The sequence below is a fragment of the Chaetomium fimeti genome (genome assembly GCF_033439085.1).
Source record: "Chaetomium fimeti strain CBS 168.71 chromosome Unknown B0H64scaffold_4, whole genome shotgun sequence".
Taxonomy (NCBI): Eukaryota; Fungi; Ascomycota; class Sordariomycetes; order Sordariales; family Chaetomiaceae; genus Chaetomium; species Chaetomium fimeti.
This window is the reverse complement of record NW_026944332.1, coordinates 617,177-639,648: the sequence shown is the minus strand read 5'-3', so window position 1 is coordinate 639,648 and position 22,472 is coordinate 617,177. Positions and strand designations below refer to the sequence as shown.

General features: G+C 56.8%; 11 protein-coding genes across 11 annotated transcripts; 5 read left to right on the top strand and 6 right to left on the bottom strand.

Moving 5' to 3' along the window:
- Positions 1-386: 386 nt before the first annotated feature.
- B0H64DRAFT_432065 (SGNH hydrolase-type esterase domain-containing protein) lies at positions 387-2,890 on the top strand (the record flags this gene model as incomplete). The annotated part of the gene is made up of 4 exons (XM_062805997.1): positions 387-1,228; positions 1,283-1,468; positions 1,525-1,744; positions 1,779-2,890. Exons 1-4 carry the CDS (start codon positions 785-787, stop codon positions 2,888-2,890), a joined length of 1,962 nt encoding a protein of 653 aa, XP_062658800.1. The 5' UTR covers positions 387-784.
- Positions 2,891-3,239: 349 nt separating this feature from the next.
- Positions 3,240-4,468, bottom strand: B0H64DRAFT_474279 (uncharacterized protein; the record flags this gene model as incomplete). Its single annotated transcript, XM_062808042.1, has 2 exons — positions 3,240-3,548; positions 3,604-4,468. The coding sequence occupies 2 exons, from the start codon at positions 4,466-4,468 to the stop codon at positions 3,283-3,285; spliced, it is 1,131 nt and encodes a 376-aa protein (XP_062658799.1). The 3' UTR covers positions 3,240-3,282.
- Positions 4,469-5,201: 733 nt separating this feature from the next.
- Positions 5,202-6,994, top strand: B0H64DRAFT_474278 (glycoside hydrolase superfamily; the record flags this gene model as incomplete). Its single annotated transcript, XM_062808041.1, has 3 exons — positions 5,202-5,398; positions 5,452-6,278; positions 6,339-6,994. The coding sequence occupies 3 exons, from the start codon at positions 5,202-5,204 to the stop codon at positions 6,917-6,919; spliced, it is 1,605 nt and encodes a 534-aa protein (XP_062658798.1). The 3' UTR covers positions 6,920-6,994.
- Positions 6,995-7,059: 65 nt separating this feature from the next.
- B0H64DRAFT_394767 (glycoside hydrolase) lies at positions 7,060-8,483 on the bottom strand. The gene is made up of 2 exons (XM_062803713.1): positions 8,183-8,483; positions 7,060-8,115 (listed from the first exon to the last, which is right to left on the bottom strand). The coding sequence occupies exon 2, from the start codon at positions 8,043-8,045 to the stop codon at positions 7,314-7,316; it is 732 nt and encodes a 243-aa protein (XP_062658797.1). The 5' UTR covers positions 8,046-8,115; positions 8,183-8,483; the 3' UTR covers positions 7,060-7,313.
- Positions 8,484-9,338: 855 nt separating this feature from the next.
- Positions 9,339-9,651, bottom strand: B0H64DRAFT_394765 (uncharacterized protein). The gene has a single exon (XM_062803712.1). It carries the CDS (start codon positions 9,596-9,598, stop codon positions 9,347-9,349), a length of 252 nt encoding a protein of 83 aa, XP_062658796.1. The 5' UTR covers positions 9,599-9,651; the 3' UTR covers positions 9,339-9,346.
- Positions 9,652-9,745: 94 nt separating this feature from the next.
- B0H64DRAFT_459211 (uncharacterized protein) lies at positions 9,746-11,599 on the bottom strand (the record flags this gene model as incomplete). Its single annotated transcript, XM_062807437.1, has 2 exons — positions 10,696-11,599; positions 9,746-10,640 (listed from the first exon to the last, which is right to left on the bottom strand). Exons 1-2 carry the CDS (start codon positions 11,391-11,393, stop codon positions 9,746-9,748), a joined length of 1,593 nt encoding a protein of 530 aa, XP_062658795.1. The 5' UTR covers positions 11,394-11,599.
- Positions 11,600-12,833: 1,234 nt separating this feature from the next.
- On the top strand, positions 12,834-13,911 carry B0H64DRAFT_417046 (uncharacterized protein; the record flags this gene model as incomplete). The annotated part of the gene is made up of 3 exons (XM_062805215.1): positions 12,834-13,240; positions 13,294-13,573; positions 13,639-13,911. 3 exons carry the CDS (start codon positions 12,834-12,836, stop codon positions 13,909-13,911), a joined length of 960 nt encoding a protein of 319 aa, XP_062658794.1.
- A 1,142-nt stretch (positions 13,912-15,053) lies between these two features.
- B0H64DRAFT_394761 (uncharacterized protein) lies at positions 15,054-16,259 on the top strand. The gene has a single exon (XM_062803711.1). It carries the CDS (start codon positions 15,332-15,334, stop codon positions 15,962-15,964), a length of 633 nt encoding a protein of 210 aa, XP_062658793.1. The 5' UTR covers positions 15,054-15,331; the 3' UTR covers positions 15,965-16,259.
- Positions 16,260-16,339: 80 nt separating this feature from the next.
- Positions 16,340-17,927, bottom strand: B0H64DRAFT_459209 (uncharacterized protein; the record flags this gene model as incomplete). Its single annotated transcript, XM_062807436.1, has 1 exon — positions 16,340-17,927. One exon carries the CDS (start codon positions 17,925-17,927, stop codon positions 16,419-16,421), a length of 1,509 nt encoding a protein of 502 aa, XP_062658792.1. The 3' UTR covers positions 16,340-16,418.
- Positions 17,928-18,998: 1,071 nt separating this feature from the next.
- Positions 18,999-19,186, top strand: B0H64DRAFT_441700 (uncharacterized protein; the record flags this gene model as incomplete). Its single annotated transcript, XM_062806589.1, has 2 exons — positions 18,999-19,089; positions 19,116-19,186. 2 exons carry the CDS (start codon positions 18,999-19,001, stop codon positions 19,184-19,186), a joined length of 162 nt encoding a protein of 53 aa, XP_062658791.1.
- Positions 19,187-19,199: 13 nt separating this feature from the next.
- On the bottom strand, positions 19,200-22,035 carry B0H64DRAFT_143592 (catalase-like domain-containing protein). The gene is made up of 3 exons (XM_062798311.1): positions 21,637-22,035; positions 21,148-21,576; positions 19,200-21,078 (listed from the first exon to the last, which is right to left on the bottom strand). The coding sequence occupies exons 1-3, from the start codon at positions 21,865-21,867 to the stop codon at positions 19,528-19,530; spliced, it is 2,211 nt and encodes a 736-aa protein (XP_062658790.1). The 5' UTR covers positions 21,868-22,035; the 3' UTR covers positions 19,200-19,527.
- Positions 22,036-22,472: the final 437 nt, after the last annotated feature.

Sequence of the window (22,472 nt, the reverse complement as noted above, 5' to 3'; positions counted from 1 at the left end):
CAAGGACCGGGATAACATCCAGATAGGGCTATCCAGTCGGGAACCCCCTGCTTCAGCCTGAGGTGTGACAACCAATGGTAAGTTCAGACGAACAGAAGTTGGTACGGGTACATGGGATCAATAAATGCTTCTTCCCCACAAGCATCGGGCCAAGGATGACAGGATTTAGCGCCTACGCGTGGAACAATCCCCTCACGACGGAGGAGGTTTATGCAAGGTCCCATTTCTTGACAAGCTTGTCAGCGACGATCATTTCCGCAACGGGGTGACTTTAAGTCTATTGACGAACGCATGCAACCCCAACCCACTCGATGAAGGCTCTATCTTGCGCTCGAAAGCTCGCATAAGCCGAGACAATGGAATTGTGACCCATCAAAGGAGCGTATTCGGGCCCTATGAGGTCCAGGAGGATTGCGGCGCCGCCGGATATCGCGTGCCCCTTTTCCGCATATCCGTCCCGAGGTTATTTTCCCGCTCCATAGGGTGGGATCGGATGAGGTGAGATCAATCATATGCCCGACTCGTCCCGGTCGGTGTGCCCACACAACGAACTCGTCACGTTCCATTAGCCGGCTATCCCGTGTGTACCTATCCTCGGGGGACATAGTGTGTGAGGCCGCTATACCGGGGTTAATGGCAGCCGGGACCGTGTGTCGGCAACAAGACCGAAGAACCTCTCTGAGACAAACCCAAACTTTTCCAGACCCGGCGAGGGAGGTTTGCTATCTCCTCACCTTCTGTTGCGCACCACCAAGCCCGTTGCTCAGCACCACAGTCGTGTGCCATGAAGGGCCTTCTCGTTTTCGGATGGCTTCATGGCCTCTGGCCAACGGTTGGAGCCGCCGTCTTCCGCGTTGCTAATACCAGTGCCTCGCATGCCGCTAACGGGTTACAACCAAAGATCCGTCCACGCGATGATGACCCCAGCGACTTTGGCTGGGTCAAGCGATGGGCTGCCGTTGGCGATAGCTTCACCGCGGGAATCGGATCAGGGTCACCCCTAGGTAACTTTCTGACGGAGTCGCCCGATGACAACACATGGTATTGCGCCCGATATGACACCTCCTACCCGATGATCATCAACGATGCTCTCGGGGGCTCGGTAGAGGACTTCCAGTTCGTCGCCTGCAGTGGCGACAGAACTGGCGGCATCTACAAGCAGATCCAGGAGCTGGAGGGAGACCTGGATCTCGTCGTCATGACAGCTGGAGGAAACGATCTCTGCCTGGTAAGAAGCTCATGATTTCGATAATCAAGTATCGACACGTTCTAACTGGACTAGGCGTCAATGATTGAAAAGTGCGTCTTCAGACCGTTCGATGGTGAAGAGGCCTGCACGGATGTCATTGCCATCGCAGAAGACAACTTGGACAGCATCCTCAAGCCGAATCTGGAACAACTTCTTGATGCCTTGGAAGACAAAATGAACGATGATAGCATCGTAGTTTTCAACGGCTACGCCCAATTCGTAAGTCTCGCTTAAGTCTTGTCTGTATTCGTTTTCTCTGACTGACATGGACCCAGTTCAACACCGAGAACGATGACTGCGAAACCGAGCAAGACTGGACTCTGTTTAACCTTCTCGGGAGCGATGGACTAAAGCTCACGGTTGACCGCCGCAAGACGTTCAACAGTCTCGTTGTCAAGATCAACGACCTCATCAAGGGTGTGGTCGACGACGCCAAAGACAAGTACAAGTACAAAATTGGCTTCTCCAACTGGGATCTGTGGCCCAGAAAGGGGGGTCGCCGGGCAGTTCTGTGATCCATCCTCGTCAGGTGAATACCCGGATCCGAAGCAGCCAGACCTCCAGTTCTTCAAGCCGGATACGAGAAAGGGCGGGAGCGAGCTGAAGCGTAGAGATGCCCTGTACAACATCCACAGCAACGAAACGCTCTGGACTGCAGAGATCGTCGAGCGAGAACGCCATCGCCGCGCGCTGGAGGATATCTACAACTCTCTCCTCTACCACTCGGCCAACCCCCAAGCCGAGGCGAGACATCTACTCGACCGTAGAAACCCCAGTCCACCCAAGTGCCCAGGCGACAAAGACGTCGAGATCCAGCCGCCCAGCATCGGGCTACCCAACTCCATCGCTAAGAACTTCCACCCTAACGAGCTGGGCCACTACACCATCGCGTCCTGGGCGCTGCAGACGCTGATCGACCTCCGCGCCGAGGTCCTGGACGTCACGGCGCCGTCGTGCGAGCCGGTCGACAAGTTCACGTGCTGGCAAAAGGAAGGGTGGAAGGCGTACGCCAACGAGCCGTTCCTCAACGACCAGAAGGACGACTTCTGCGACGGGGTGGACGAGGGCGACGAGGTCAACGGGTGGTCGCACTCGGAGACGTACGGCCAGGACACGCCGGACGAGACCGAGTTCAAGGTGACGCTCAACAAGGGCGGCATCGGCAGCGGCGACTTCAGCAAGTCCGAGTGCAAGGACAGCATCGGCAGCCTCATCAACGACTGCGACGGCAACGACCCGGACAACCCGATGGACTGGAAGTTCGGCGGCGAGTGGCAGCGCGGCCGCTTCACCTACCAGGTCAACCCCAAGCGCGACAACCGGCCGTTCCCGCCGCCTAAGGAGGCTTGGGGCAGCTGCAAGGGGTGGTACCACGGCGTCTGGAGCAGCTACGTCATCAAGGGCAAGGGATGGGCGTCCAATGACTGGGGACAGGACACGCTGGAGCCCAAGGCTCGGAGCTGTATCGGCGGTGGGCTGACCATGTGGAGGTTCAAGTACTTTGATGAGCCGGATGAGGATGGCAACGAGTGGCAGGCTGACTTCAACACGCCCATCTGGGTGCGGTCGCGGTGCTTCAAGAATAATAAGGCGGTGCGGGAGGCTGGCGGGTACACCGACGGCTGTGGCGGCAATGATTAACATAGGTATGGATGAGCAGATGTCTCGCTAGTATATGGAGGTACTTTTGCAAGAATCTATATTAGGCGAGGCTAGTACAAGTGCGAACCCTCCCTCCCACCCCGTCGCAACAACAACTCCCACAATTTGCACAGTATTGGAACACAGGCACATAGCTTGGAAAAGTACAACATAGACAAAGTGTTGGGAATACGTGAAATACGGTAGGTCTTCTCGGAATCCAAGCAAACACAAAAGCCCATGTGTACTACCAGTGTTGGTAGTCTAGGACGTTTAAGACAGATTCATGTCGGTGTTCAATCTCAAAGACCAGATGTTATTGTCATTCTTAAACTCCACATTCCCATCTCCCGCGGCACTTTGCCAGCTACCCATCGTTGGGAAAAACTAAGCTACAAACAACCGGAACCATCCGCATTCCCCGCGCTCTCGGGAAACAGCTTCTTGAATCTGGAGGTCACGGTTCCACCAGCCTTTTGCAACAAATCCTTGGTCCTGGCCGACTTGCTCCTACCATACAATTTGTGCATAGCCGCAATGTCCCGCTGACTGGGCGAGTCATTGATGGGTATCGGGTCGCCGTTCGGCTTCAGCAGGATAGATGCGCGCTGGTCGTTGCCCGGACTGGCCTCACCCACGGCACCGGCGCCGGAGGGATCTGAGAACTGTTAGCAAGTAGGACTGGTGGTGGCTTCATCCTCCTAGGTACATACAAATCATGATGGACGACCAGTCAACGTCATCAGTCCCCATGCCGGACGATGTGGCGATTCCCATGGCCTTGGGCATGGGGAGGTAGTCTCTTGCGCTGAACTGGCCCTTGCGGGCAAAGTCGTAGTCCCTGCACAGCTCCTCGACGCCGATTCTGGGGCCGAAACCGCCGTTGTTCGGGTTATTCGGGTTCTGGACTACCAGGCCGCCTCCGCCCAAACGGTCCTGGTAATCCTTCAGATTCTCGCATCGCCAGTTCCCGCCGTTCTCGGGACCGAACACGGTTCCGCCCAGGGCATTCTTGATGGTCCCCTTGCTCCAGAAGGCCGGATTCTGGTGCTCGTGATACAGACCCCAGGCGTGGCCAAGCTCGTGGGCAAAGTTCTGCTCCTGGTTGAGCATGCCCATACGCACGCTCGTCGTCAGCATCATCTTGGGTCTGACGTCGGGGTTATTGGAATTGCGGATGATGGAGTCCGCGTTGGGCAACCCTTCAAAGGTCGCCATCATGCCGTTGTCGCCGGTCCAGTGGACCATCAGCGTGTCGAACCTGTGGTCGCCGGTGCACTCCTCCCTTCCAACCTTGGAAATGGTGAATTCGCTGCCCAGGCCCTTGCGCAGCCAGATATCATGCGCTGCTACGATCAGGTCGTTGAGCGCTTCTTCTGCCTCGTCGTCGACAAAGCAGTAACGGATCTGGCGATTCGGCCACGGCATCCGGTCACCCTCGGAGCGATCCGTGTTGATGACATAGTAACGGCGGTCGAGGGCGGAAGTTGAGATCGCAGGCTGCCATCCCCGGCTTCCAGCTAGGACGTGGCCAGTTCCGGCCAAAAGGCCGACAAGCAGAGCGACCAACAGCCGCATAGTATGAACGAAGTCACAAAGGAGTGAGGAGAAGGGGTTTACAGCACCTGCGGTGTGTAGTCGCAGAGAAATGGGGGAGATGTTGTCCGCCGGGGTAAGTCCCAGGCCAGGAAACAATACAATATGCCTATGGCCGGCTATGAGCCTATCGTGGTATGGTCAGCCCCTGGGCTCGTCTGATTAGATGAATTTGCCATCCGGCGGGCCCGGTTAAGCAGGAACCTGGGTCCGATGGTGGAGCTGACATGCAGGAGGATCAAGAAGCGTGTACAACGTTACAATATCTGCGCCGCAATGGGTGGATCATCAGTCCCGTACCGGTACTTCGGTCATGTGTCGGTGGCCCGACACGGACGGCCGGCAGCAGTGGTCCTAGTTAGCGTGTAATGGCGGGAAATATCTTCCAATATTACCTGAGTCGTGTAAGATCCTAACGCAACCTCCGTGATGACACGGTCGATTTGCTGACCACACCGGCAACTTACTGCCGATTGTGGAAATAAGGGAACATAGTAGGTACCTAACATGCATATCCACGCAATTTGTTGCCATGGGAAGAGGACGGAGTCCTTGTGACCTTTCCGGGGGACACTATCGAGTAACTCCACAAGCTCTTGCACCGAGAAGGCATGCTTTTGCACCCCATGCTGGGCCCCGTACCTTCATCGTTGTTCTCACCCCGCCTTCCTGCCCGTCTTCCTCTGAATTTTCAACTTGTCACCTGTGGTTCATCATGAAGGCTGCCTTGTGGTTCACCCTATTGTGGGCAGGCTCTGCCCTCGCGGCGACCAGCCACAGAGAGGCATTCAAGGCCCAGGCCGATGCCGGCAGACCCAGAACATCATCGACGTTTCGAATACTCGCGGATACCGAAGAGGATTACACATGCACTAAAGACAAGAAGTGCGATTTGGGCTGCTGTGGTCCCTTGTGAGTTTCCTCTGAGACGTAGCGCCTGTCTCACGACTGACGAGATAGCGTAGAGACGAGGAAGGCAACGGTATCTGTGGGCTAGGCCCCAAGTTCTGCGGTGATGGTTGCACTTCAACTTGTGACTACAAGAGCGAGTGTGATCCCGGCTGGGGAATGCAGTGGTCCAACGCCTCAACATGCCCTCTCAACGTCTGCTGCAGTGAGTATGGCTTCTGCGGGACTGCCCCTGACTTCTGCAATGGCGAGGTCGTGTCAGCTCCTCAGTGTGACCCCGGCCGCAACAGCTCTAATGGGCGAACCATTGGCTACTATGAGGGCTGGAACTGGCAGCGGCCGTGCGGGACCATGACACCAAGCAAGATCCCGCTCGGCTACTATAGCCATATCTTCTTTTCGTTCTCGCTCATCAACCCCAATACCTTCCGGTTGGAGCCCATGGACCAGAAAACGGGCACTCTGTACCCCGACGTTTCTGACTTGAAGTCCCGCCAGCCGGGACTGGAAGTATGGATCGCGGTCGGCGGCTGGGCAATGAACGACCCGGGACCGTACAGGACAACGTTCTCGGACCTCGCAAAGTCGGAATCGGCACAGGACGAGTTCTTCGAGTCCTTGGTGACGTTCATGATGAAGTACAACTATGACGGTGTCGATATCGACTGGGAGTACCCAGTGGCTGACGACCGTGGTGGCATTGAGGAGGACTTTGACAACTTTGTCACATTTCTCAAACGGTTGCGCCAGCGCCTGAACCATATCGGCACACCCAAGGGCGTTTCTATCACTCTCCCCGCGTCCTATTGGTACTTGCGTGGGTTCGACATCGTGGGTCTAGAGCCGTACGTTGACTTTTACAACGTGATGACGTACGATATCCGTAAGTGCCTGACCAAAACCACCCTAACTAGGTACAAAGCCCAACTAACCACACGGAAAGACGGCGTCTGGGACTCCACCGTGCAGTCCCTCGGCCCCTTTGCTCGTGCGCACACCAACTTGACCGAGATCGAGGAGGCCCTGAAGCTTCTCTGGCGCAACAACATCAACCCCGAACGCGTCAACCTAGGTCTGGGCTTCTACGGCCGTAGTTTCACCATGAAGGACCCCGGTTGCATGGAAGCAGGCTGTGAGTTCAGCGAGGGCGGCAGCGGCGGAGAGTGCACCGGCACCCCCGGCGTGCTGTCAGCGCACGAGATCACCGAGATCATCAACAACGGCGCCACAGTGACGCTCGACACTGCAGCGGCGGCCGAGATTGTTACCTGGGACAACGACCAGTGGGTATCGTGGGACAGCACCGAGACGTTAGCTATGAAGGTCCGGTACGCCAATGAACGCTGCCTCGGGGGCGTCATGGCGTGGGCCATTGACTTGGATGACGGGACGTTGATCAAGTCGCTGGCGGACACGGGGCGTATGACGTTCAACTATGTGTCAAACCTGCCCTGGATGACGGGCTGCTTTGGGTCGGAACTACCGGAGTGGTCGTTCCTGAACGATACCGAGACGGATTCATAGGGTGGCTGTGGATGGATCCGAGGTCGGCAGGAACATGAATGCAGTACGTTTAGACGTTCAGCTCTCGAATGCATGCAGTCCGTTATCGTCACAGCGATGTCACCACATTGGTAGGTACTTGAAGATCGGCAAACAAAACATGTTGTTAATACGTCGCTTGCCCGGGGGCGCGACTTGTATTGTAGAAGGTAGGTAATGTAGGTACCTAGCTGGCTCCATCGTGCTTCGGGTATCTAGCACCAAGCGCCCACACCAGTCTGCTAGCGTTCTATCGTACTCGTTCCAAAGAAAACCAGCCTATTGATAAGATCTAATATCCGCCCTAGAAAAACCCGCACCACCTTGCCGCAGCCACCCGCTTCTCCGTAAACCATCAAGCAGGGATTGAATCCATCTAAGCGCTCCAGACAGCGGGCCCGGGGATGGGGTAGCTGTCGAAAGCCTCGTAGAGGTTGAAGGCGATGCCGGGGTCGGTGGCGGTGTAGAGGGAGGTGGCGGGAGTGCCGCTCGGGGTGGAGGAGCCGCCCTCGGTAACCTCGATGTTGATGCACTGGGGGTAGGCCTGGGCGCCGTTGGGCTGGCCGCCCGAGTGGAGGGCGATGATCTCGTGGCGGAGGACGTAGCCGCCAGGGGCGAGGCCGCTGGGGATGGTGACGGTCCAGGCGTTGCCGTTGGCGATCAGGTCGTCCGAGGCCCAGTCACCCGGGTTGTTGCCGGAGTTGAGGCCCTTCTCGGCAATCTTGGCGAACGAGAGGGAGCCCGCGCTGGCCGAGGAGCAGTCACCGCCGCAGGATGCGATGTAGTCGATGACGGGGCCCTTGTGCGACTCGGGCCAGGTGTTCCACTGGAGGGTGATGGTGCTGCCGGCCTTGACGCTGACCGAGTTGCTCGGGGGGGTGGCGCTCTTGTGGCAGGCGATGTCGGCGGTGCCAAAGGAGTTGGGCTCGACGAAGCCGTTGTCCTGGTTGGCAGCAGCCCAGCCAACAGCGTCGGCGGGAGCACCGCTGGGGATGCCACCGGTGTAGGTCACACCCTCAGCGACGACGGTCTGGACGTGACCGTGGGCGTTGACGGCGGCAGCGAAGGCGATGGCCGAAAGGGCGGCGGAGCGAGGAGAGACAACCATTTTGACGAGTGTGCTGGGTCTGAGGGGATAATAGCTGTTGCTTCGTAGAACCTGGGCTTGAGGATGAGGGCTTGATGGATGGTTGGAAAGGGGGCGGACAGCTATAATTTATACTTGAGATGCAGAATTTCACTTACATATGGCGACACCATTTGTCCACCTATCGTATATCGTACCCGTGTTCCATTTTCGTCTTGCGGGGTGCGCAACACAGCGAAACCGGGTTGAATGCCATGTCCACAAGCGCGGGATCGACGAGGAGGTCAGTTACATGTTGAGAGTATTACCGGCTTGGGCCGGCCGATCCCTCCCCAATCCATGCATTACGGAACATGGCTAGCAAGAATAGGATTCATGGCAACGGCTACCTTGGCTCCGCCATTACTCTTTATGTACTACCAAAATGCTGTTTTTTTACCAACACCGCAATGATGTGCATTGGTGTGTTTGCTCGTCCAAGATCCCATGGCCATGCGACTCGAAGTCCGACTCCCTGCCAATGCACCAGCGTCACATTGCATCCCGGCCAGGGGACGCATTCCGGGTCGGGAGGCGTTCCCGATTAATTAGCCCGCGTCGGTTGCCGCGCCGCCGGTAGTTCTTCCACGGTTCCAAAGGCGTTCCCGGGCACCATTTATCTCAAACCAACATTTCGGCGTAGGCGCTCCGCCGTCCACGTCGATCTCTCCCCTTCTACTCATTTCTCCAGCCCACCTCAATATCGAAAGCCAACGCATTAGGCAGTAGACGAGGCCACTCTCCCTGCCTGACCTGGTTTCGCGAAGACATCCCTCTCTCATCTATTTCTGGCACAACGGCACTTGCAGATCCGGATTGCCAATCCGCGCAGCAATGCCATGTTGGAAATCATGGATCCATATCAGCGGGGACTTCACACAACTTCTACACTTGATGCGCTCAAAAGTCTGGAGGAAGGCCTTGCGCCTCGGGTAATTTCGACTGTGTTGGGAATACAGATAACAGGGAACAGTTCCCCGTTTGGATCATGCCGTGATGCAGTGACTCCCTTACCCTGACGAAGGACGCATAGCTCATATGCCCCTCTAGCGTGCCGACGTCGACATAATTACCAGCGGACATTGGTCAAGGGCCTTCGATCATCGAACTCCCACTGGCAAGAGTTCTCGCACGCCATTCCGGTCGAAGCATGCCTCGGAACATGTCTACACTGGGCAAGGATAATTGACAAGCGTAGGAGTTCCACGACACAACCTAGGGTAGGGAGGACAACGGGGGCAATGGCGTGCTGTCTGTGGTCTTCGGGGGTCGACTTCTGGGCACTATAAGTCAACATCATCCCCATCGCGAATTAGCGCAGGGGATCGGTTGGGATATGATGCGAGGTGGGCCTGCTGGAGATTGGAGGATGGTTTGGAGCGGAAGCTGATGGACTTGGCGGTCATATCGCACACCGCTTTCGCTACAGGCTTGCGCGGGCATGAGCTGACTTGAGGTCTGTCGAGCGTCGACAAACCGCAGGCCTCAACACATCTCAGAACTGTGTGTAAACAACGAGCGAGCCTTGCGGCCATAGCTGGTGCTCTCCTTTGGAGTCCAAACCTAGGTGACTACCTAGGTATCCAGGAAAGCCTCGCGAGATCCCATACCATGACGCGCATCCCACCAGACAACCAGTCGCAACCCCTTCCCCAACCCCCCACCCACCCCTTTCCTTCACCTCACCTCCCCACCCCCGTCCCCCACAGATCAAACATCCAATACTCCGCCCCAAAAACCTCAAAGTCATCCCACCCCTGACACAACCAATACCCGGCCCCATCCCCGTCCTCCCCATCCTCGCCCCCCACAACCGAGACCGAGAGCGGCTTCCACACCCTCTCCCTGTACGAACCCCCACCGCCACCCCCCTCATCACCAAAAACCTCAAACACCCGCCGCCCAACCACCCCCCCACGACCAGGCTCGCGCCTCCTCTCCAGCCAGTCCGCTAGCACCTCCCACCCGCCGCGCTGCACTGCCAGGCTGAATTCCTTGTCGGGCCTGAGGCCTAGGCGGCGGAAGGCGGTTTCGATGGGGCTGAGGACGGCGTGCTCGATGGCGGTTAGGATGGGGGTTGTGTCGGTGCCGTTGTGGGGGTTGGGGTTGGGGTTGGGGTGAGTGGCAGTGGTTGTGGGTGTGGGGGTGTCAGTGCCGGTGTTGGTGTTGGTGTTGGTGTATGTTGGAGGGGGGAGGGCTGCGGGCTGTGGCGGTGGTAGGTGCGCTTGTAGGGCGATGTAGAGGCGTCGGACGCTCGGGAGAGCTGCCGGGAGCTGGGCGCTGAGGCGGTGGAGTTTAGTTGGGTGGGTGGGTTCTGGGTGGGACGATGGGCTGGTGGTGGGGGAGGAGCGGTCCGGAAGGGTGGAGATTCTGGGGGCTTGGGTGTAGTTCTGCCATAGTTGGGCCATGGTTTCGTCGTTGAGGAGATCTGGGTTGGTGAAAGTCCAGAGCAGCTCGGCGGAGGTTATGACGGCGAGGTGATGCGGTGGCATGAGGCGGGGAAGGTCGAGCAGGAGAGGGAGACTGGAGATGTGGAATGTGTTGGTTCGGTACAGGATATCTGTGCCGTCGCAGTACCTAGATAGAGAGGTTAGTATTGTAGGAGGGTGTGGTCTCGATAGTAGTAGCGTACGCCTGTCGACACGCCAGCAGCCAGCCCATGACACCGATGAAACATGCATCGGCCGATGTTGGACTGTCTTCGGTAGACTCGCACCGGCAAAGGGTTGGCGCTCGCGGGGAGTGGCCGGCTCGCTTTCCAACGCGCTCGCCGGGAATGCAACCATCCTCGTGGGGTTCAATCCTCGGCTTCCGCCCTGATGGCTCATCATCTCCCTCCGCACGGACTACGTGACGATGGCACACGCAGCTAAACCACTGCCATTGCTTTGGCTTCCGGGTATCGCGGGTGAGATGAGCTCCAAACCCGCAATGGGGAATACCGGATGACGCATTTGGGCGTGCTAGATGCGAGGCCAATGCGGATTTGACGGCCTGTTTGTGACGAGAATCCCCTGGTCGGCGAATGAGCGGGTGGTCAAAGGTCAAGTCAACGTGCAAGGTTCGGTTCCCAAATGCGTGGCCTAGAATCTGTTGCCGGATCTCCAACGGTAGGTGTTGAAACGGTCCGTAGCCTGGTTGAACGAGATACCCCGTGGTGCATGCTGGTATCATGGGCCACTCGTCACGAAAGGGCGGCGGCTGTAAAATCTCATCGTAACCGCTCTCATCGTCTCCGCGTGCACCCTCATGGTTACTTGATCGAAACTTTCGTCTGAGCCATTGATTAAAAGGGGGTGCCATGCTACACAGCAGCTTGCCAGAAGGCATCCGAGTTGAAGAGGTTGTGTGGCCAATCCGGGCCGGGCCGCCGAGATAACGCCGACTGTCGGCGGGACCCGGCGGCGGGGATGAGCAATGGACAAAGTTGTGGAGGCCGTCGGTCAGCTGCAGTTGCACAAAGTCGTTCCGTTGCGGGTCTTACCCAGCTCAGCCATTCGCCGCGCTCATGATCTCGAACACCAGCGAAAGCAAAGGCTTCATCAACACGGGATTAGGAGGTAGCAGCAGATATTGTCAAGCCCATATCTTTTTGACCGGCATTCCTTTCGGTGCTTCCACCCTTTCTAATACTTCCCGTCTCTCGCCTGAATAGGCCTCGGAAAATTGTTCCCTTGATTCCAACTTCGAGGGATCAACTCGGCAGTTTCGGCTACCTAGGTAGGTACCTAGGTAGGTTGTTTCAATGGTTTGGAAAGTGATTCCACTTCTGCGGGTTGCTGGAACTTTGGCGCCGCGCGAGAGGGCCGCCGCGTCCAAGCATGATAGACAATTTGGGCGCGAGCACCCATCCCGAATCTCCTAACCCCTGACCCCGATCGAAGGCAAAAGGAACCCCCCAGTTCCCCCACGATCTCTCCAACGATTCTCTTTGGGAGAACTCACCCCCGCCACCGGCCAGCGGAACTCCCAACACCAAATCCAACGCGGGCCAATGGCCAGGTTGTCGTGAGAGCCGTCCAATCGAATGCGTTTGTTGGTTCCGAGGCTGTGGGACAGCAGTCCAACAAGTGAATTTATCCGCGGTGCCACGGCCAGCACGTCTTATGGGGAGGTCACTGACTCAGAGCGGCCAAAACGATACAACCCACCATCGCTCTTTTCGTCTCGCTCCAAAGCTTGTGGTAAATATATCACGGAAGGGTTTGGAACCGAGACATCGGCCGCTCACGACGCGGCATGGCAACGCACGAGAGCCTGGGGGTCAAGAATGCGTCTCCGTTATGGGTTTAAGGTGGTAGGCCACTCCTATTGCCATGCCTACCGGTGATCGAAATATGTATAGGCAGTGTAGCTTGAGCCCGTTCCGTTCCTAAATTGGCCCACGGGTTCCAAAACAACAACCAAATCGGCCGTCAAGTCAAGAAACCTCTCATCGACCGAGCTCCCAACATACCTACCTCCCTACCTAATACCTCGCTGCCTGGCGGATGAGCCTATGAAAAGTCGCATACACGTCAATGGTCCCCAACCACACACAACCAACCATAGTGCAGGAACGGTGCACCAGTGTGCGATCCTTGATTCGCTCCGTTGTCTGACGTGTCCTGCGAGACATTTTAGAATAGAAAGAAATCTTGGTAGTGCATAAAACGGCCTACCTACCTATCTTTTCTGCCCCATGAGCACATGTTTCTTTCTGGACCACTAATCACAAATCTCAAACTCCCAGACAGCGCCCAACACCTTGTTTTATTCCACCCTTCTGCGATGCCCGCGAAGTCAGTAACAACCGTGGAGGATCTCCGGCGGGCTGCGGTTGAACAAGAGCAGTTGCGCGTGGTTTTGAAAATGCAAGCGAAGTTCGAATCCATCGATACATGTGTCGTTGAGCAAGCGAACCTGGACTCTTTGGGCATCGTTCTCGGTCCGCCACTCGATGTTGACAATACCGACACCCTCTGGGATGCAAGCACGTGCTTCTTTCGGCCCTGGGTGCCTGGTGAAATCCTCACCGAAGTTGCTTCCCGCCGTCCGCCCGGGACATGGATGGACCAGCTGGGAGAAACGTGGCACTCGCAGCCAGAATGGAAATATGGAGAGCTCAAGATCGAGTGGTTCAATTCCTGCCTGGAGGAACTGTACGAAATGGATCGAGACCTATGGGATCCCTGGGTGTAAGATGCCCCGTGTTGGTGCCTCTGTGCCCGCCCTGTGCTGACATGGCTAGAATCGACGCGTTACAGATCAGACGCGGTACCGGGCTCGACCTCCGGTTCAACCAAATTCTGACCTTTGACCCGTCGACCGATCAGCATGTAAACCGCCAATATTACCCCGGAGCGGCCTACTTTCCCGTTGATAAGACCAAACCCCATGTTGCTTGCCTCACCATCGATTCGAACCATCCACCAGGAGACAAGGTCCTCCATAGCGAGGTTGACTATGCCATCGCGATGGTCAAATTCCGGCTCGAAAAGGGCCAACACACCGAACACCACACCAAACCGGTACCAACCCCCCCGTCCCCTCCCCAACCTCCCACCAACCGCAACTAACCCCCCCACCACCACAGGGCATAACCTACACCCTCGAGCGTGACCAGTGGGCGCGCATCACGCAGGTACACTTCGACGGCAAGGCCCGCAAGCTGGTGCTGCGCCAGTCGCGCCAGCTGGACCTGCGCGGGCCCGAACCCCCCGCCGACGCCTTCCTGCTCCTGCGCTGGATGGCCAACCGGCCCGCCGGCGAGACCGAGTATGTCGACGAGGCCGAGCCCCCCAAGGAGGAGGTCGCGCGGGACGACCCGTCGAGTGCCGCGCCGAAGCTGTTGTTGGGGTGTGCTTGATGGGGTTGGGAGGGGTGTGGTGGGTTCTTCTTTCCGTTTTTTTGACCGTTATGGCTACCGTATGTTTGGTTTGGATGTACCTTGAGCTCACTTTGGGGTTTGATCTGGGTTTCATAGTCTTGGAGGGTTCGTGGTTAGGCGGGATGCAGTGAACTGCAGGGGTAGTAACCGGATGCCGTTATGACTTGGAGTTTGGATGCTATTCACATGCTCTATGATATCTATTGTTCTCCCAGCAGCGATCTATCGGGGGGGCTTCCTGGTATGTCGACCTGATGAGCCATACCCGGTTGACCGTGCAGTTCAGAAATTCCTTCTATTAGCGTCCGAAAACGGTCAACAAGATTCCGACCCTTCACTGGCCAAGAATCCCACCCTGCCTCTCCGGCGGCCTTGCCTCTCCACTCGCAGATTTGACTTCGTAGTATCACAGTCACAAACCAGGGCTGGTCAGTTATACACCCTTACCCTTTACGGAAGTGCTATGATCTAAGTTATGTCCCCGGCAAGCCCCATTCCGGCAACCCTTTCACGTCCCTAATTGCCGAAAATGCCATGGCAAGGAGGCCGCGGTCGTATCCAGGAAACCCAGGATTGCTCAACCAGTGAGCAGAGAGCAACCACGGCTACTAAAACGGCGCAGCCGCGCAATGGGTGGTGCGGGCTGTCCTGTCAGGGGACACGGGGGTCATACCTGCGATTGAGTTCCAGTGCCCTCGATGGTGTGATATTGAGAGTGAGTGATGCCAGCTGCTTTGGGCATATCGGAACAGACGGAGTGAGTTAAAATAGAAATAATGCCAATCCTGGTGCATCAACCGCCAAAAGAAATCCGATTAATACGGTTCGAAATGATTTAGGCCCTGATCGGCTCGCCGTGGTATGGTATAGTAATGGATTAGAACCCCCTGTCTTGTCACGAAAAAATTCGCGGCGAGGTTAATGGGGGCCGCCTTTCCTTTTTGGGCATGCAAATTTGCTGGTACAAGGCAGGACGGAGCTCATTACCCTTCCATTGCCAAGACTCCATGTACCTCGCCAAGACACTCGCTTGATTCCCTACAACAGGCTTGGTTGCCAAGCCGGTCAAACCAAAAACCGGCCACAAGCCCTTTTTTCTTTACCACGCTTTTCGGTGGTTGAGGAATTCGTGGTAAAGACTGCCCCACAGTACAAGAGGATCTCCCAGCCAAGTGGGTTATTTTTATGGGACCCAACAAGTCACTTCTAATCCATTACCATACTATACCACGGCGAGCCGATCAGGGCCTTAGAGCCGCACTTGATCTTTGTGGGTTCATACCTGATTCGCCGACCCGGAACTCGGATTGCACGGGTCTCGGAAATATCTGGAGGCGGGTCTGGGGAGCTCTGTTGAACCGGGTATTCTCCTTGTCGCTACCGGGCTAGAAGCTGGGGGATGCAGGTCGATATATTGCAACACTCTAGAACAATACCACCTCTCCCACCCTCGGAAGAGGTACTAAATTTAGACTTTAGAGACGACGACAGAAAGAGGATAAATCACATCTGCTCTCTCGTTGTATCTTTTGAGGTTGTCTCTGTTTCTATCCACGTTGTCCTGCCACTCACCCCTCGAGCTTCATTCTGCTTGTTTTTCTCGAGCGACATCGCCCCGCCCAGAACCATGAAGTTCCTCCAACGCGGTACGCTCTTGATGGCCGCACTCCTCGTGGCCCCCCCAACAGTGCTAGCAGCCGACTCGGATGTCACCATCTGGTCCTGCCTACCATCGTCCACGACTCTATCGAGTCCCTCCGAGTCCCCCTCAACATCAACAGCATCGCCCGAGGCTTCTGAAACCTTGTCGTCTGTACCAGACTCATCGTCCACTGCCGAGGCCTCAACCGAGACATCGGTAGCAGCCTGTGAAGGCACCGCCAAACCGTCGTCCTCTTCAACCTCGACTGCCCTACCTTCGACCACAAGTCTAGCAATCCCTGTCCACATCGGCGCCGTCAACGCCAGCTCTCTTGAGTGGACCATTGTGTGGCGGCGTTGCAACATGCCGGCAACAAGGTCTCCGTTTTAGGCAAGGCCAGGTTTAATGCATGCAACATTTGTTATGGGAGGTTCAAAGCTCCTCGTGCGGAGTGGGGAACGCCTCGTCCGCATAGGTTTTTGCTTGTAGGTCGCGGAGAGAGTCGGAAGGGACAGGACAGTGCAGTCGTTTGTTGATGGCAACTTTGGAGAGGTATTGTTGTGTGGTTCAGGTCTCGGAGTTTGCTAAAGAAAATACATTTGGTCGTTTTATATCTATCGGCGTGATCAATACAATGGACACAACCTTTCCAGTCCAGCGCGAATAAAGTTCAAGAGCATAGCCATATTTGTGGGTACGATACGATACACAATACTACAAGTCAATATGGGAATTCTAAGTGCTAACTTTACGCTCATTGTGTGATATCAAAAACGATTAGAAGCGGCGTCCAGCATCATCATTGCCTCCTGGGATGACAGCCAGCCTCCCGAGCACCTCTTCCTCAAGCAGGAGGCCGCGACAACCAACCCCCCAGCTCCCCTACCTCCTCCACAACCCGCATATCCTCCTCCCTCAGGGCCAGCCAAATTTCCCAATCTCTGTCACCTTTCGTGCCACCCCTCCTCGGCAGCACACTCATAGCCCCATCGTTCGCCACATACGCCCGCCTAACCCAGGTAGCCTTCGTCTTCTCCCCTCCATTGACCCCGGGAATCTCGAACTCGACATCCGCCCCGAGCCCAACCCCAACCGAAGCGTCCAACCCGGTATGATGTCTAGCAATGGACCGACGCACAGCAGCGTCCACCTCGGGCCACGTAACCCTCTCTCCCTCCCCAGCAAGGGTACCCTCCAAATCCGTCGCCCTCGCCGCCAGCGCAAGATGCCCCTTCAGCGTCTCCGGCTCCACCAACTCCATGATCGCCCTCCTCGCACACCACGCCGCCTCAGCAACCTGCTCAACCCCAACCGGCGCACCCGTCCCCACATCCGCCCCGACCAACCCACCCACCGACATCCCCGCCAGCGCCCGCAGCCACATATTGCCCAGATACCCACCCCCCAACGCACCATCACCACCACCACCCTCACCACCCCCCAGAAGGGGAAGCTTCCCCCTTATACTCACCGCCGTCGCAAAGCGCGTGATATCCGTCGACAGGACGCGTCCGGCGCGCAGGCGCGCGCGCGTGACGTGCAGCCAGGCGAGCGCGCACAGCACGTCGGAGGGCGAGACGAACGCGTGGGGGGTGTCGCCGTGGGCGGTGCGCAGGTGCTGTAGGCATGTGGTCTGTAGGGCGCGGAGAGATGCGTTGGGGATGGTGAAGATTTTGGCGATGGCGGGGGGTAGGGTTGGGGGTGTGGTGGGGGTGGTGAAGTCGTAGGTTGTTTGGAGGGGTTGGGTTGGTAGGGAGGTTTGTTGTTGGGCGGTGCGGGTCGTGAAGGCGATGAAGTTTTGTTTGCGGGCGTGGAGGGTGGCGAGGTTCTCGAGGGTGTCGGTGGTGAAGAGGGTGAGGAAGTCGAGCCGGCCGCCGCCATCCATGATGCCGTGGTGGAATGCGAAACCGAGGATCAGGCCGCCGGTGATGAAGGAGATGCGCAGCGTCACGGGGTGGCATGCGTCGCCCGGTGCTGGGCCTGTCTCGGGGAGTAGCCAGAGAAGGTCCTTGGTCATGGTTGCTGCGGGAGCACCGAGTGCCGAAAGCTCATCGAAGCTCCAGGGGAACTGCGTCCCGTCCAAAACTCGGTAGTCGCAAATCTCGTTAGGGAAGCGATCCAGGTTGGATTCGCCGGCCTCCTCCGAATAGACCACCCTCGGTAGCTCGCCGTCCCTGGCATGGATCATTTGGCCCCCGAGAGCCGGAATCAAGGAGAAGGTCCGAGCGAGCCGACCTTTGAGATAGGTTACAACAACTTGTCTGTCACTTTCCAAGATGCTTTCAAACGGAAATATGAAGCTGGTCATCATGTAGTTCTGGGGTGCCGTGTAATCGAGCGCCGTCAACGGCATCGTCTCGGTCAGCCCAGCGACCCAAGCATGTTTGTCTTGTTTTCCCTCCATATTTGTGTCTCGACTGCGGTTGTCACGAGGTAATTGCCGATGATACTAGGGTTGTAAGTGAACTTTGTTATGTTGAGTGGGTTGGAAATGATGGAGCAGGTTGCAACTAGTGAAATAAAGTTCGGGAGGTCAAGGTAAGGAAAGGGAGAGCTATCTATAGTTCCCAGTCTCTCCCGCGTATTTCCCCCTCTATCTGACCATTCTGGTTGTGTGCACGCCTTCTGGTCTTCTTTGTTACTGCCCCTCAACCCCCAACACACCTGGCCGGTCTAACAATAGTCACCAGACAATCGTACTACTCCTCCATCTTTAACCACAGGTTGTTTCATGAGACAACTTGGTACGAAACGCCCGTTTTGTGGTGCCAACACGTCATTTGGCTCGCCCGGTCCGCTATGTGCTGTTCAGTGGCTTTGTTGAGGCCGGGCATCCTTGTCCCAGGGTCAGCAATCGCAGGGTATCTTTGACACCAGAGCTCCGTCAAGTATCGGCGCCCAGCGTTGGATGCCCGATTACCGTTGTGAGACTTGCTCCTCATGTTTGCATTTTGGAAATACAAGACCGGGCTTGAGGAGGACCTTTGGTTTGCAGCGCACTCGCGGAACGGGATGGTAGAATGGCGATGTTTTGGCCAGGTCATCATCCAGCAACACTGACATATGAAGTCGTCCCGGGCACACGTACTACGTGCTGGCAGGTATTTCTGGGATCAAAATTGGGTTTGTGTTAACTACCTCATTAAAAAGATTGTACGTTCAGATGCTCGTCTGCTTTGCTGGCTAATAAACAGCGCAAACACTATCGTGGAACAATACCGTTGTCCAGCGTTGTTCCACAACCTGGGGCCTGCGGAGCGAACTTCGGGAGTGCCTGACAAGTGCACGAACAACTAAATCCGCTACACGTTCTCAAATCTCTCGACCGCACAGAACCTCCAATCTTAATCCACCCACTCGGACACCGCTGCCCGACCGGCCCTCTCAGGCTGAGCCTCAGGTGATTGACTGCTAGTTACACAATATGTGCCAGCAGTTCGTGAACGCCGGCACCTTCACCCTAGCACATGGTATTGGCCAGACCGCTAAGCTCGCGTTCATCGGCGTGTTTGCTGGTATTTAGAGATACTGACCAACGTAGGCGGCACCTATTATTATTTCAACACGCCGTCGACGCTCCGGTTATCTCATCCGGGCTTCAACACGCTGTAGGACCTTTTCCCTGCGCAGGGATGAGTTGACAAAACTCCACGACGCCCCTTGCCCCACGCATGACTCCTCACGGCGGCGGGATGAACGCGGGCACTTGTTCCCATGACTCGAACACCACCAGCCACATCTCTACAGCAGAAGCAAGCCGGCGTGACCAAGTTGTGGCCCATCCCCAATTGTATTCCCATCAAACAGAAAGCAACTTGAACCAGTACCAAAGGTTACAGGAGCGTGTGGCATTACCGTACAATTTGTACAACCAAACACACAAACGTGCCCCCATTACACGTAAACCGTGCGGGCAACTCCTCACACAGATCATACAACCCCCACAAACAACCCTAATACGCAACCTGGGCATTCAACCCCGCCAGCTCCCTCTCCCAGCAACGGTGCTGCGAGATACCATAGAAGAACTTCTCCATGAACCCCGTCGCCCCCTTCGCAATAGTCACCGCCTCGCCCAAACTCTCCGGTTTCAACTCCCTCATCGTAACCACCCCATAACTCTCCTGCGCCTCCCCCGACCCCGACACAGTGACACTCGGCAAGCCAATCGCCTTCTGCACCAGCTCCACCGCCTCGCCGGTGGCACCAATCGTCTTGAGATGCCCAAACGCCTCACGGATCCAGTGCAGCGCCCGCCCATTCTTGGCCAGCGTCTCCACGGCCTGCGCGCCGCCGGGGATGAACAGCGCGTCCACCATCGTCGACCGCAGCCCCTCCAGGTGGTGGTGCGGCTGCGTCGAGTTGCTGCCGTTCGCCGCCGTGATCTTGTTGCGGCGCGTGCCGACGACGAGGGGGACGGCCAGAGCGGACGACAGCGCGGCGTAGGCGGCGTCGTAGGCGACGTTGTCGTAGCCGTCGGCGACGAGGATGGCGACGCGGCGGGAGGCGATGGTCGGGTTCGCACCGGGGAACTCGGCCTGGCTGAGCGCAGGGGCGCGGCGGCCCGGGTTGGGCCGGCCTTCCTTGGGGGCGTCGCCGCCGACGCGCTCGCAGACGGTCTGGGCGAGGGTGAGGTCGATGTCGGACAGGCGCTGGACCATGCGGCCGAAGACGACGGGGTCTTCGCAGTGGTCGAGCTCGAAGCTGAAGGCGTTGATGATGTGGTGTTTCTCGATGGGCGACATGCTGTTCCAGAAGAGCTGGGCTTGGCTGAAGTGGTCTTTGAATTTGTCGCTGCGGATGCGCGCTTTGATGCCGGCTACTTTTTGGGCGTATTCGACGTAGGCGCCCTCGGCTTCGGTGGCGGGCGGGCAGGCTTCGTAGCGGTTGGGCCAGTAGTTGACGGTGCCGCGGGTGATGGTGTGGCGGAGGGCACCGTCGCGGTTGAAGTTCATGACGGGGCAGGTCGGCCGGTTGATGGGCAGCTCCTCGAAGTTGACACCTAGGCGGGAGATTTGGGTGTCGAAGTAGCTGAAGTTGCGGCCCTGGAGGAGCGGGTCGTCGCTGAAGCCGATGCCGGGGACGATGTGGCTGGTACAGAAGGCGATCTGCTCGACCTGGGTGAAGAACTCGTCGGGGTTGCGGTTGAGCTCCATCTCGCCGATGTAGCGGGTCGGGACCAGATCCTCGGGCCAGACCTTGGTTGCGTCGAGGATGTCAAAGTCGAATTTGTGTTCCTTGGCCTCGGGGATGACTTGGATGCCAAACTTCCACTTGGGGAACGCTCCGTTAGCGATGGCCTCCCACAGGTCCTTGCGGTGGAAGTCGGGGTCCTGTCCACCGAGCTTGAGCGCCTCATCCCAAACCAGCGAGTGCACGCCGAGTTCGGGTGTCCACGTGAACTTGACGAAATGCCGCTCGCCCTTCGAGTTGATCAAAGTAAAGGTGTTGACACCAAAGCCCTGCATCATGCGGAAGGAACGAGGGATGGCCCGGTCGCTCATCTGGTGGTGTGGTTAGTACCTGGTAGGTATCCCAAGCATCCCGAGGCGTGGCAGGTATGAAACACTTACTCCCCACATGAACATGTGTGTTGATTCAGTGTGGTTAAATTGGAAATCCCAGAAGTTGTTATGGGCGGTCTGTGCCTGGGGCACCTCGTTGTGCGGCTCGGGCTTGCCCGCGTGGATGATGTCGGGGAACTTGATGGCATCCTGGATAAAGAATACGGGAATGTTGTTGCCGACGAGGTCCCAGTTGCCTTCCTCTGTGTAGAACTTGACTGCGAAGCCACGCACATCACGCGCTGTATCCATGCTACCTCGGCTACCCAAGACAGTTGAGAAGCGGACGAAAACAGGAGTCTCGCGCGACGTGTCGGTCAAGACGGGCGCGAAGGTCAGATCATCGATGCTGTCATACACTCTGAACTTGCCAAAGGCACCGGAGCCACGGGCGTGAACCACTCGCTCGGGGATCCTCTCATGGTCAAATCTCATAATCTAGAACGGTTACCATAGCTGTTCCAAACGCTCCGAGAATCAACAACGGAAGGGACTTACCCTCTCGCGGGCAAAGGGGTCCTCAAGCAGGAGTGGCCCTGCCTTTTCCGGGCTCACCGCCTTGAGCCAGTCATCGGCGGTACTTTGCTTAACGCCATAATCTGTTGTTAGGCGGTCCTTGTTGGTCATATCCTTGGTGTTGTGGGCGAGGTCCTTGAGCTTGTCGCCCTCGCGGGAGCCCAGCGCGGCGTGTGCTACTTTTTGGACGGATTCGGGAACGAGGCCAGCCATTTTGCCGTATGAGTTTCACAGTTAGGGAATAGTTTGTTGGTAGAGTGCGAAATGTTGTCAAGTCATTCATACGGTATCAAGGTGGTTGTATTATAGCGAGTGAGAAGCCGGCATTTTGTCATCACATCTTCCTCGTGGCCCACGGTCATGACGTCAAGGAACCGAAGAGTGGTGGACGGATAGCCAAACGAGGCCTTGATTTGTCACGTCCTTGTGATGGGACATAGCACCCGCGATGATCGAACCAAAGAAACAGCATCATGGGGAACCACCGGGGATCGAGAAGGAACGAAAATGGTGATGTCATGCTAGAAAGTTACTGGCTTCCTGTCTAATATGGGAGCCCCCGGCTTGGCAACCGGCTCCGGTCACCCCGGGTTGTCTCCGTGTCAAGGAGCAGAAACTCCGCCGGTCGAGCGGGCCCAATCACAGGGGTTTCAAGACGGGACCGCGGTACCTGGTATGTACCTGTCAATGGTTTCCAAGGGTGACTTGAACGTCGAGGCATCGAGATAAAAATAAGGACACTAACTCCAAGATCAATGTGGTAATATGCGAAATCATAATACGAAACTACTAGTAAGATGCCATAAAAGATACATACG